The following is a 12,808-nucleotide window of genomic DNA, read 5'->3' on the forward strand; positions in this document are numbered from 1 at the left end:
GACTTTCTCCATCAATCTGAAGAACCCTTTCACGATTTAAGCACATAAAATGTTCTACACTTTTAAAAATGATGGTACCTCAAGAAAAAAAAAAAGGATCTATAGAGCATCATGAACACTCTGCATGGTTAAATGGTTCTTTAGGTTGATTGAGGATGTGTTGTATATGGTTCTGTACAGGACCATATTGTTATGCTGTCAAACCTGCAACAATAGAAGAACACTTTTGGTGCTATATAGAACCCTCTCCAAAAAAGTTCTCCATATATCCATTAAAAACACATTCTGCATCAATCTGAAGAACCATTTCATGATGCAAAGAACCATTTAATTATGCAAAGCGTTGTTAGGGTGTTATATAGAACCATTTTCTTTATTAAGGAATCTTCGAAAAAAATGTGTATATAGAACTCCAGGTTCTAAACAGAACAGCTGTCTTTCCTAAAGAACCCTCTTTAAGAGTGTAGGCTAGCTTTTAAACTTACTGAATACGTTATAACAACTATATTTGATTTTTAATTATTCTAATTAATTTTTATTAGATTTTTACTTTAATTATTCTTCTCTTTTAAAATCCATTGTTTTAATCATGTTTTTAATTTCTATTCTTCATGTAACGTTTTTCTGCTCCCCTTCACTTTCATAATTTGTAAAGCACTTTTACAGCCGTGCATGAACAGTGCTGTATAAATAAACTTTCCTTGCCTATTTTCCATAATAACTGCACTTCACCCAAATCTAGGCAACAACTAGCTACGTAAATGTGCAAATAGAGATACTTTTATTTCTACTCTCTTAAACTTTAACTCATCTATTTTTTCTATTTATTTTTTTTATTATATTCATCTTATTTCTGCCCAACTTATTTCTATTTTTACTTTTATTTTTTATTTTCTGCACAGTATACGCAAGTTTATGTGCAGTTATGCATCTTGCAATTTCCCCTTGGGATCAATAAAGTTCTTTCTATCTCTTTCTCTCTATTTAAACTGAGTTATCACCAATACCTAAAGCATGTGGTAAGTTTATATCACTCATAGCTTAATGAGACAAGGGGAAAAACCATCGATAGAGAATGGAAGACTGACAAAAATGACTCATTACACACCTATGGTATTATGCAACTATATTTTAATATATTAGAATATAGTAAAACCTAATTATCCATTTCTTAGACTTAGGAAAAATAAACATGCCTACAAAATAAAAACTAACTACACAAAAGCTTCAGTGCAGGGAAATGGTGTAATCTCCATACGTCTAATCATTAACAAGCAAAAAGAAGCCCACCTCTTCTGAGGAGAAGGTTCAGGCGTGGCGTCTTTGCCGACCCACACTTCCTCAATCTTGGTGAGGACATTTTTGATGAAGGCTGCTCGGGTCAGTACGGTTTCAGTAGCAGATCGTTTAGCCACGGTTGATAAAGGCTGAGGCCTTGACACTGGAATAAAGACCAAGAACTGATACTGAAAACAAAGTCGAGTAACTGGAACTGGAAATGGTGATGGTGATAACAGAACTAGTGCTGGGCAGTGTGGACAAAAAACCCATCCCAGTATATTTCTCATATCATTAAATATCAACAGTTACTGATAGTGCTGATTATTGATGACTACATGTATTCTGTTACGCTCCACATGTCAAAAACAGCAAATAAAATAAGCAATAAACAAACATAAATGTAAAGTCTACACTTCACATCTTTTCACTCTCCGTAATGTCAATGAAAAGAGTTAACGCTAGCTAACGCTACACAGTTATCACTGCTACCTACAAACAGCTAACGCGAGTTAGTGCCGCTAACTGCCCAGCCCTCTGTGCTGTCGTGAGTGAATGGACAGACTTCTCTTCCTTCCTCGTCTAGAGAGTAAAAGACACAGCGCCACCTAATGTACCAAAGTAGCAAGTGATCAAAATTCAAGCCTTTGCTGTTAATATCGGGCTGACGGACAAAACACCATCATTACACCCCAAAAATAAATCAAACGACAACAAGACGACGTGATTTTGATCATTTTCATTACATTATCATCAGCCAAGCTTATCAGGTTTATCACCGTCACTCAGGCTTGCCTTTATGCAGTTCCCCAGCATGCATCCTGCTTTGTAGTCGCATAATGAGAGCACATGTTTGGGGACAACTTAAACTTTTGATGCTGGATTGTGGCAAAACAACTCTCTCTAAACTCCGCCCCCAAATTCCTCTAGTCCGTGCTCTTTGAATTTTTGGAGTACAATCAATAGCAAGCAAAACAAGCTATGAGGCACTGGACTGGTTTAGAAACCACACACTCAGCCTGTCCTAATCGTAATTAGTCTACATTCCCCCAATAAAGTTCTCATTTGTTCTTATGAGATCTAATTAGCTGCTGTCTTGGCTTGTGGCTACACTACATGCTGCATGGCCGCCTATAAACACTGTCTACTTTACGCAAATGGGGAGAAATGTCAATTTACCTATTTTTAACTTATTAAGCTCATCGTTATCGAGGTAAACAACCAAAATAAACATGGCCCAGCACTACTCTGTACATACAAAAGCGACGTGTACCTTCTCTGAGGATGGTGGTGGGGTGCTGGTACGGTTTGGCCCGCTCAATGGCTAGTTTCCGCTGCGCTCGGGGCAGAACCTTCCCGTACTGGTTCAGGATGGAGTTCCTGGTGTTTGATCTCTCCTTCATTTTAGGATCTCGATCAGCCTGAAGGATGAAATCACCACACATATCAGCTCAGTACTACAGCAGATGGGACTGAGGTATGGTGACGAAATGCTGGTGCTGAAACACATCTGTTATGTTGAGACTGGTTAAACATTTAACAGAATTATGCCAAAGCTGAATGATTTTGTTCTGTACGAGTGATTACTTTTTGGACCCAGCACTCGTGTCTTTTTATAAAAGATAAAGACACGAGAATGAAGATCTTTAAATGTCGCCTAAAAAGCAGAACTACTATCAAAACGTTTGGATTTGGCGTGTCGGACAAAAAACAACTACACATAGCAAAAGCAACATTAACATTTTTAGATCAGCATCAACACATCCCATATGTATTGTGACTCTTGTATCGTGAAGTTGCTGACAGTACCCGGGTCCAACTTACCGCCAGGTTCATTTTGAGAGTTTGGTTGATTTGCAGGGCAGGAACATAGTTGGCCTGCTGGAGGTAGTGAACCATGAGCAGCTCTCTGTTCTGGAATCCTCCTGTGCCCTGAAGGAACCGCTCCAAACATTCCTATACAAACACAACACACACAAAACATTAAAACAGTCTCGTATCTCAGCTCTCGCGAGATTTTATCCCACTCCTGCAACTGGTTTTCCATGTTGAGTCACGACTGAAAATAACCGCCGTAGATCAGACTTGGCTTTTTGGTGAACAACTATTTTTTAACTAAACAGAAAACGAAACGCATGGACCTGCGATAAAATCAAAACACTTTGGGAAGGGGTGCATTCAGTTATACAAGAAATTCTTGATATAGAGTTTACATTATGCCCTAAATTATATTTACTCTATGGCCAGTTGGAAGATACATTTCACTACAATGCTAGACAGATATTTATTCTGCTGGTTTATATTGCTAAAAAATGTATTTTACTTCTCTGGTCTTCTCCTCAGGTCCCAACTCTCAATTTGTGGTTCTCTCAAATAACATCTTTACTTCCTCTTGAGAAGCTAACTTTTGATGTACACCAAAAGACAGAAAGGTTTTGGCAAATATGGTTTCCTGGAATTATATTGGTAATTTGTCTTAATTTTGTATGTATACATGTGCTTTTTTTATATATAGTTGTATAATCATTCCTAGATTTTCCACTCATTTGGTCCCTCCGCGTTTCCAAATGCATTTGTATCTGTGAACCTGACAAGTGTCTTAATAAAAATATAATAAAAAAAAAGAAAAGAAAACAAGACGCATGACACTGAAATTTCTCCCCCGCCACAAGATATTATGGTGGGTTTTGCAAGAATGCAGACCTCTACATTAGACAGCATATAAAATTCAGAACGTCAGAAGACTCGTGTAGGTTCTCTGGTGGTTCTGGATAGTAAATAAAATGTCTATATCTGTGTTGTAGTCATGGCGACCCCTGGTTCCTATCACCACCACTGTAAAGACATCTGAACCATTTCACACCAAACCACTCTGAATCTCTCTGTTTACATCTCACACACTGAGTTATAAAATAATTTAGAAGAAACAATGGTGGAACTCCCCTTAAACATCATTAAGCTGAGTGAGGGGCAGTTTGTCCACTTATTTGTTTGTTTAAAATTCACTCAGATGAACCCGTTTCTGCGCCCTTTCTTTTTCGAATGAATTGGCTTTTTTTGCCAGGCAAACGTTTTATATTCTCACTGTGACCGTGGCTTAAGACTTCGATTTTTATCTTCTTTCCAACAAGGACTTCCAAAATACCTGCCCAATTTTTTCCTGTATCAGAAGTCTTGTTTTAGCATGTACTTGGGTAACAAACACACAAACACATACACACACCTGCTCTGAGGGTCCCAGAGGCAGCTTGAGAAGCTCCTTCATCAGGTCGAGCTCCTGACACTTCTCGTACAGGAACCGCAGCAGGTCCTCCAGGTTGAGCTTATTAGCATGCTGTCTGAGCAAAGCCCAGGCTTCCACTAAACACCTACAGAGAGAGCGAGAGCGAGAGAGAAACAAAAAATAAGATTAATAAAGATCCAGGCAGTCAGAAACTGATCCTACATCAGCACTGTTACACCAAAAGTCTTGCTAGAAACTTCATTTGGGAGTTTCAAGGTGCCGTCCAATCGCTTTCGTTCCTTCCAAACTGTCCTGCACAGGGTATTCAGACGTTTTAAGGGAGAATCCAAACCACAACGGTTTATCACTTCATGGGAAGCTGCGGGAAAGTAGTCCACAACCCCACCCCAGCTGCTGATCACTGCTGAAGCTCCTGAGCCCTAAAACCGGTATTCGGCCCAGCCCTAATAAACGCTAATCTGGGGCGGAATATATACGTTTCTCTGTAATGAGATGAACCAGTAGGTGAAATGACAGATGTTGATCAGAGAGGTGTTTTCAGAGACATGCTGTCTTTATTTTATCCAGGTCTGAGCAGGTGAGCATGTGTGTTCGTACCTGTTGTGGAGCAGCACTGACAGGCAGAGCTTGGCCTGGCTGGTGGAGCTCAGAGGCGGCTTCATCACATGCAGGTATCGCAGGGCGATGCTGTGCTTCCCCTGACACATCAGAGCCTGCAGCACACGGCCATGCTGCCACACCAGAGAGAGTGACTGGTGGCAGGGTGGAGCAGCAGCTCCAGAGAGTTCTGAGGGAGAGAGGGAGAGGGAGAGAGAGAAAGAGAGAGAGAGAGAGAGAGAGAGAGAGAGAGAGAGAGAGAATGTTAGAATGACTGTGTGGATCATATGAACATTATAGAGCTTTTTAAATGAGACAGTAGAAGCCATATCGCCCCCTACACTTCCTGTAGTGTATTACAGTCTGTCAGAGTGACTGTGCGGATCATATGAACATTATGAAGAATTATGTTACTAGTTGTCAAATCAGATTAACTTTGCTGCAGCCCTCTGATTAATCTCTCTCTCCTGCTGCTTTTGCTGTAACTACAGTTCTCCTTTAGACGTTCTACATGAACAGTGAGGTTAATCGTTACCTCGTGGTCGTGATGATCCAGTAACCACAAGCCTTGTACGAGTTTCACTAAGCCAATAGGAATGGCGAAGGCAGTGGGGAAAGACTCCACAGAGGCTCCACTCTTATTAGGAAAGGAGTACATGACATCCAGCAGCAAATATATAACCTGGAGTGCCCAGTTAAGAACAGATACTCGCCAGAAAGAGACTAAATTTATAAGTTGTCTTATGTCTTAGCACTCCAAATATCAAAAGGAGCTCATATTTTACGTTTTTCTTGCATTGTGTTATATTTTTTATTGTATATTTACCGGCAAGAACAGCAAAACATTTACATGTTACAGATTCTTATTTCAAAAAAGACAAAAAAAAAGACAATTAAATTTTCCATGATATGAGCCCTTTAACTCTCCTTCTAATGAAGCCTTATGGCTTAAAAAATCTCACAAACAACAAAACATCTTTAATTAATGATAAAAAGTGTGAACAAAATGTTTAAAACCCCTCAGGTAGTCGGAAAGGATACAATGGCATGTTTGGCAGATTCTTCAACGTTTTCCAGGAGGTACAAATCCAGCAAAGCCTGCAGGAGAACAAACAAATAAGGATAATTCTGCAAAAAGGTTCCTAAAACAGATCTAAAAGACGCAGCTTTGGGAACTGAAGTCTTACATGGAGCGATGGGGGTGGATACTGTCCCGTCCCACCCTCGTCCCTTTTCCACAGCTCTACGAGACGTTCTCCACACTGGGCCACCAACCCGTCGATCATCAGGCAGTCGGCAGACCACTTATCTCTGCCGAAAGAAGAGTGGGGGGGGGGGCAATAAACCAACAGTACATTGTGATTTGGGTACATTTCGCCTCACTACATCCTATTCATTTAAAAGGAGATTTTATGCAAATGCACTGTATTCAGCAGGTAAATGCAGACACTTCATCAAAAACAGCAAACACTGAAGTTTGTCCTGAAGTCGAGCGGCTTTCTTTATGTTCTTTCTGTTTGTGTGGGTTCAGGTCACAAATCATCTTTACATGCATTTTCAAAACTCTTAATCCCTTATAATTAAACACTATTTGTGGTACTGTGCCTTTAAGACTGATGTATGTAAAAGTGCTCTGCTCTGCACGAGTGGGCAGGGCTAAACTGCTGTAGGCTGAATGGGCAGATATATGTAAATGTCTGACATCACAGAAGCAGCGTATTCAAAACTGATTTTCACAGTTTAATTTTCATATATATGTGCTGAACGCCTTGAAACCAACAATATTTACAAACTACATCAAACTCTTATTTCAACAAAGTGAGCAAAACAAGTTTCACATCATATCATCATACACACAAACACCATACGAGCCCTTTAACAGCTCACAGACTTACTTTGCGAGCCTCTGTAGCTCCTCTCTTTGTCCTGTGTAGTAATTCTTAATGACTGAAAAACTGTAAAAGGGTCTTGATATTTGCAGGACGTCGTCATCTGTTCAATAAAAGAAACACAGTGAAGCTGCTTCAATACACACACAACGTTTTCATTCATTAAACTAATAAAAATAATAAATAAATAAGTACCAGAGCTCTCGGGGAGAAGGCCGGTGCGACAGAACCACAGGACCACCTGAGCGTACTGCGAGATCAGACTGGAGACCATGCTCTTATTCATCAGTCCTATCAGACCTGGGAATTAAACAGACACATCCACTTATTATTATTAACCTAATCATGACTATTGATTAGAAATCCGTGGATCAATACCAGAGCTGGGTAGTAACTAGTGTGATTTAATCAGCTAAAATGAAGGAAATGAAAAAGACACAAAGAAAATAAAATCAGAAACAGACTGCGTATTTTATAACGTCAGATTAAATTTTCACAGCCTTTTTTCTGATTCATTATAATTGCAGTAACAATTTAGCATAAATTAATTTATGTTTCCCCCAACAAAAATGAATGATTTAGCTTTTATTTCCTGTTTTTTTTTAACCTCAGGAATTCAGTTTATGTATAAAATTTAAAATTTCAATAGTTTAAGTAGAAATAGTAATTTACAACCACGCAACTTGAATTTCTTTGTATAATCCATTAAGATTTAAAAAAAAATATATATATATATTAAAGGCCAAGATCCATTCAAACATGTAACCAGAAGCTTCTTATCAGGGAAATTACCACGAGAGGTTCATAAGTTATTTATTTTGTGTCGTGTTATTAATTGCTAAATCTCTATAATGTAAATCTCTACACCTCTAATGACTTATCAGTTCTTTTCCCAAAACAGCGATTTGTCTTTACACCATGAGGTTATTTTTCCATCATCGACAATATCGGATTTCATCGCCTCGTTGACCAGGCCTGGTGTACCGCACAGTCATTACTTCACTGCAGTAACACCTTGGCGACTCCATACACCTCTAACCAAACAACAGCTCTTCATCGTCTATACGAGTCACAGAAACGAAAGCGAAAGGAGGCGAGAGAACGACAGAAGGAGTTAATGAGTGTAAGCACCTCTCTGCGTGAGCTCCTGGGCCTCGCTCAGCAGGCAGTGGAAGATGGTGCTGAGGTTGCTCAGTAAGCGCTGACTGTGCTGGAGCAGCTGCATCGTCTGAGGGTCCGTGAAGTTTGAGGAGGTGTCGAACAGCGGAGCACCTGAACACACAAACGGGGTTAAAACACTGTATTTCCTCTTTACTCTGCTTTGTTTTATATAACATCGGCTACACCGTCGCTTTGTTTATCTGAATTAGTAGTCGACGGTCCACCGGCTGAAACTCTTTGTCAGGTATGATTTGTGATTCACCACAAATGAGCGCAGATAACGTGATGTACAAACAGTGCAAACCACGCTAACGTCCCGTTTAGCTGAGTGTCCGAGTCGGGGATGTTTCAGCCACATTTAGAATGAGAATAAAAACGTAAGCAGATCCTCAATCGCCGCTGTCTAGAACGCTTCATCTGCCGTTGAACGCTTTGTATTCAAGGCAGCAAACACAAAGGAACAGCCTGACGCATTAGCCTACACACTGAAAGATGGTTCTTCAAGGGTTCTTAAGTAAAGAAAATGGTTCTGTGTAGAACCATAAACATTCAAAGAACCCTTTGCATCATTAAAGGGTTCTCTGCATGGTGGAATGGTTCTTCAGACTTTTGGAGAAGGGTTCTTCTATTGTTACAAGCTTGGCATTGTAACTCCATTTAAGGTGGAACAGAAAATTCAAACAAATAGCAGCCGACTGTGAAAAAAGTGCCCTGTAAAATTCAGTGTGAAATAAAATGTGTGCTGTTAAATGTTCTGCTGTGCTAAAAAGCAATACTGACAGGTTCATCTATACATTGTTCAGTTCTGTTTTTATACCAAATAAAATTTCACATTTATAGTTGTTACAAATGGTTTGCATTTAGAAGTAAAAGTAAAAGAACACTGCATAATAAGCCAATGTTTACCCATAAAATATGTTAGAGCACTAAAATAATTTTACTTGAAATAAAAATTCTACATACACCACAATACATACCAAAACAGACAAATTTTAGTTTAATTTTGGTTTTTTTAAACTTCATTCTTAAGAAAATGTATGAAAAAAAATGTTATTCACGTAACTTCTTAAGAATCATGTTATTCTCTTTTCTTAAATAATTCCTTAAGAATAATTCTAAGAACAAGTGGTATTTTTAAAAATATTATATTTTGCAATGTTTTCTCATCTTACAACTCGCACCCTCACGCTCGTCTCAGTCTGTCTCTCTCACACTGTTTATGGTACGTGGTAAAATGCAACAGCCAACAAAAACAATGAAGAATTTAAGAAAATCTTTTGAAAATAATTAAGATAAGAGAACATCTGAGAACTGTGTAATTTTTTTTTGAGAACTGGATTTAAGAATATTCTTATGAACTTCTTAGTGTTTGTTTTAAGAACCTTCACAAGGTTTTATTAAAGATTTCGTGGATTTGGCCCCTGAAGCCTGACCGAAAATTACCCAGGTGGCCAACACTGCCACACTTACCTTTGGGGTGATTATTGTTCACTGTCCCTGAGATAGTGACAAATAATTACAAATTATCAGCATAACAATTCACACGAGTCAAATGTTGACATGTATTTTAGAATTTTTTAGTATTTGGTGGTGGGTCCTACTTTTGTGTTAACCGCAGTGTGCACTCGAGCTGCACGAACTCCACAAGTTTGTGTAAAAGTCTCTGATCAGCAGATCGATTCCTCCTGAGTCTCTGAACACGAGCCTCACTCAAGAGATCAGACTAAGACCCAGTCCCATTTCTTCTTTTTACCCCTACCCCTTGTTTTCGAGTGTCACCCTAACCCCTGGAACTGAGTTACTGGGTAGTGGTTGAAATCTTCCTCTGAAATGGGACCCTCAAATAAAAAGAGCATCACTTCATTAACAGCTACCAGCGCTGCTCTGTAGGAGACCCTGCCAGTCTGCAGTGACAGCAGAGGAGGGTAAAGTTCAGCTCCTCACTGCTGGGCTTTAGTTACATTTAGGGCATCATATGATCTTCAAAGAGGGGGGCAATTATTTATTATCACCCACCCCTAATTCTTCAGTGATATGAAGCTGAAGTCAGATATTCACCAGATTCTTGTTCTAATTTTCCCGTCAGAACTGCTGGACTATTTAAGGTGGAACGGGAAAGTTAGCTTGCTAGATACCGAGACATTAGCAAACGATTAGCGTTTTTTTATTTTAATGCTTGTTATGAAGAAAAGGATCATAATACACTGAAACTACATTAAACCATAGATTATATGATGGTTATCATAATTTTTAGTGGAGAAAATTCTCACATCTGTGGGTTTCTTTGGTCTCTTGTTCTCCATCTTACCGGTTTTTCGTTTTTTTCCCCTCTCATAACACTGAAAATCCTGTTTGGAGGGTCATGTAGCCCCAACACTTCACCCCACCCCTCTATCTCAACCATCGGGACCCCCTACCCCTAGACAAGAACACGCAAAACAGAGGGCTAAGGGCTCAGTGGTAGGGGTGAAACAGGGATTGGGCCTAAAAACACTAAAAATGTATTTATTTTAATGGTCATAAGTTCATTTGTGTTTTATAAATTCTAAATTGTTTATTTTCAGGTTTAAATGAAAAACATCCCAAATTTTCACTGTGGTCTCAGACTTTTCGACCCCGCAGTGCCCAAATCGCAACAACTGCCAAACCAGAGATCCCACACAACACAGACTCCCAGTCTTCTCTTGAACTGAAGCACCGTCACTCACATATGCTGTCCAGCTCCTCCTTGGTGTGCACCACTTTATCCCAGGCCCACTCCAGAATATAGCGCAGCTTCACTGCTGATCCGGGTTGCTCTGTTTGTAAATACGACGCAGTAACAGCCGTTAGGACACTCGCAGACGTAAGAGGGAAAAGTAAAAGGTTTCCACACAAATAGATTAAGCTAAACCAAACCTGCTCCAACTGAATCCCAGAACAGATTTAATTCATTCTATTTTATGGTTTAAAAGGTAGGAAGCTTCATGTTCTCCTCACCCTCAGCTGTCCACTGCTTAATACAGCCGGTGATGAGCCCCAGAGAGCTGGTCTCCACTGCGGTCGTCAGGATCGCGTCCAGCTGCTCCTCCTGGACGGACAAACAAAACAGACGTCACAAACAGTCCAAACACAGAGTAGAGGATAACAGAGAAATTAAAGTAACAGTTCACCAAATAAAGCTTAGTTCTTTAGTTTAGTGCTGGATCAACAAGGCTAACGTACACTCAAATATGATGGTTCTTCAAGGGTTCTTTAGTAAAGAAAATGGTTCTATATTGAACCACGAACACACAGTTCAGGGTTGTTCAGACTGATGGAGAACGTGCTACAGACGGTTCTGTATACAACCTTTTTGAAAAGGGTCCTATATAGCACCAAAAAGGGTTCTGCTATTGTTACGATGTCAAGCAAGTAACAATAGAGGACCTTTTTGGTGCTATATAGGACCCTTTTCAAAAAACACTTCATAAAACACTTTATTCAATCTGAAGAACCGTCTTATGACAAAGAAACCATTAATCATGCAGGGAGTTCTTTGAGTGTTCATGGCTCCATACAGAACCATCTTAAGTGTGTAGCAAAAAGAAGCAAACATGACATCTACAGCAAATTATTAAAAGACCTTTTTCAATTGTTAATACACACTTTATATTTGAGCAAGTTAGATATTAAATGTGATGTGCAAAAGTTTGGACAGCATTTCAGTCTCAAAATTGAACCAAAACTTCACAAAATTAACCTCTTATCCTCGTGGGTATATTTAGTTTTTTCCGTCTGAATTTACATGCCCAAATCATAAGGCAAATTATTCAGTAACTGCATTAAATAAATGTAAATTTGTGTGTTTTTTTTGGTAAAAGCTCCACTCAAATTTACAGAAAATGTGTTTTATGATTATACACATATTGCTATATGCTTACAATTTACTGCTGAACGCCAAAAATCTGAATGCTCTTTGCATTTTTTTTATAAAAATAATTTTGACAGAGCAGATCACTGAAGAGACGCCATCTGAGATCCAGTTTATAGCCCAGATTTGTGGAAAAATGGGTCGACTTTCAGTAGAAAAAAATTGTGAGTTCAGCTTTTATTATAAAAATTTAAAATCACATTACTCATCTATTTGACTGGAAAGAAGACAGTTACAGCTCTCATACGACCCCCACCTTTAGAATATAGGTTATGAAATATGAAAGTTATGAAGTAAAGAATATGTAGAAGTGCGTTTTCGAACCATCGAGTTTAAAAAGGTTAACTCTGGGCTAGTGGCTCCCAACCCCGGTCCTGGAGGACACCCCACCCTGCTCCCAACCCCGGTCCTGGAGGACACCCCACCCTGCTCCCAACACACCTGACCCAACTAATCCGCTCATTAATCAGCCCTTCCTGAGGAAGTGGGGGTGTTTTGACAGGAAAACACAAAGGTGCAGGGCAGGTGGTCCTCCAGGACCAGGGATAGGAACCACTGTGTCAGGCCTTTACTGACTTGTTAGGTCAAGAGCGGTGACCAGGAACCACCAGCTGATAATCCCAAAGCATAATAAGTTCTTTGAGTGCCAACACTCAACACTCATGAACTCCTCTAGGTAGCTAGCTGAGGATCTGAAAATGAAACTAACTGATGCCTTTAAAACACGAGAAGGTTATAAAAAGATAT

At 39.5% G+C, this 12,808-nt stretch overlaps 1 protein-coding gene across 1 annotated transcript in view; it reads right to left on the reverse strand.

Moving 5' to 3' along the window:
• The window catches only part of ahctf1 (AT hook containing transcription factor 1), a 45,566-nt gene that overhangs the window by 14,900 nt on the left and 17,858 nt on the right, over nt 1–12,808 (reverse strand). Inside the window, 14 exon segments of the mRNA XM_036592891.1 lie at nt 1,291–1,441; nt 2,552–2,699; nt 3,103–3,234; nt 4,502–4,646; nt 5,120–5,267; nt 5,270–5,309; nt 5,655–5,801; nt 6,161–6,217; nt 6,307–6,430; nt 7,015–7,111; nt 7,204–7,308; nt 8,140–8,280; nt 10,878–10,967; nt 11,149–11,239. Of these exon segments, the coding sequence (XP_036448784.1) occupies nt 1,291–1,441; nt 2,552–2,699; nt 3,103–3,234; nt 4,502–4,646; nt 5,120–5,267; nt 5,270–5,309; nt 5,655–5,801; nt 6,161–6,217; nt 6,307–6,430; nt 7,015–7,111; nt 7,204–7,308; nt 8,140–8,280; nt 10,878–10,967; nt 11,149–11,239 (1,616 nt within the window).

Source organism: Colossoma macropomum, unplaced genomic scaffold (assembly GCF_904425465.1).
Source record: "Colossoma macropomum unplaced genomic scaffold, Colossoma_macropomum, whole genome shotgun sequence".
Classification (NCBI taxonomy): domain Eukaryota; kingdom Metazoa; phylum Chordata; class Actinopteri; order Characiformes; family Serrasalmidae; genus Colossoma; species Colossoma macropomum.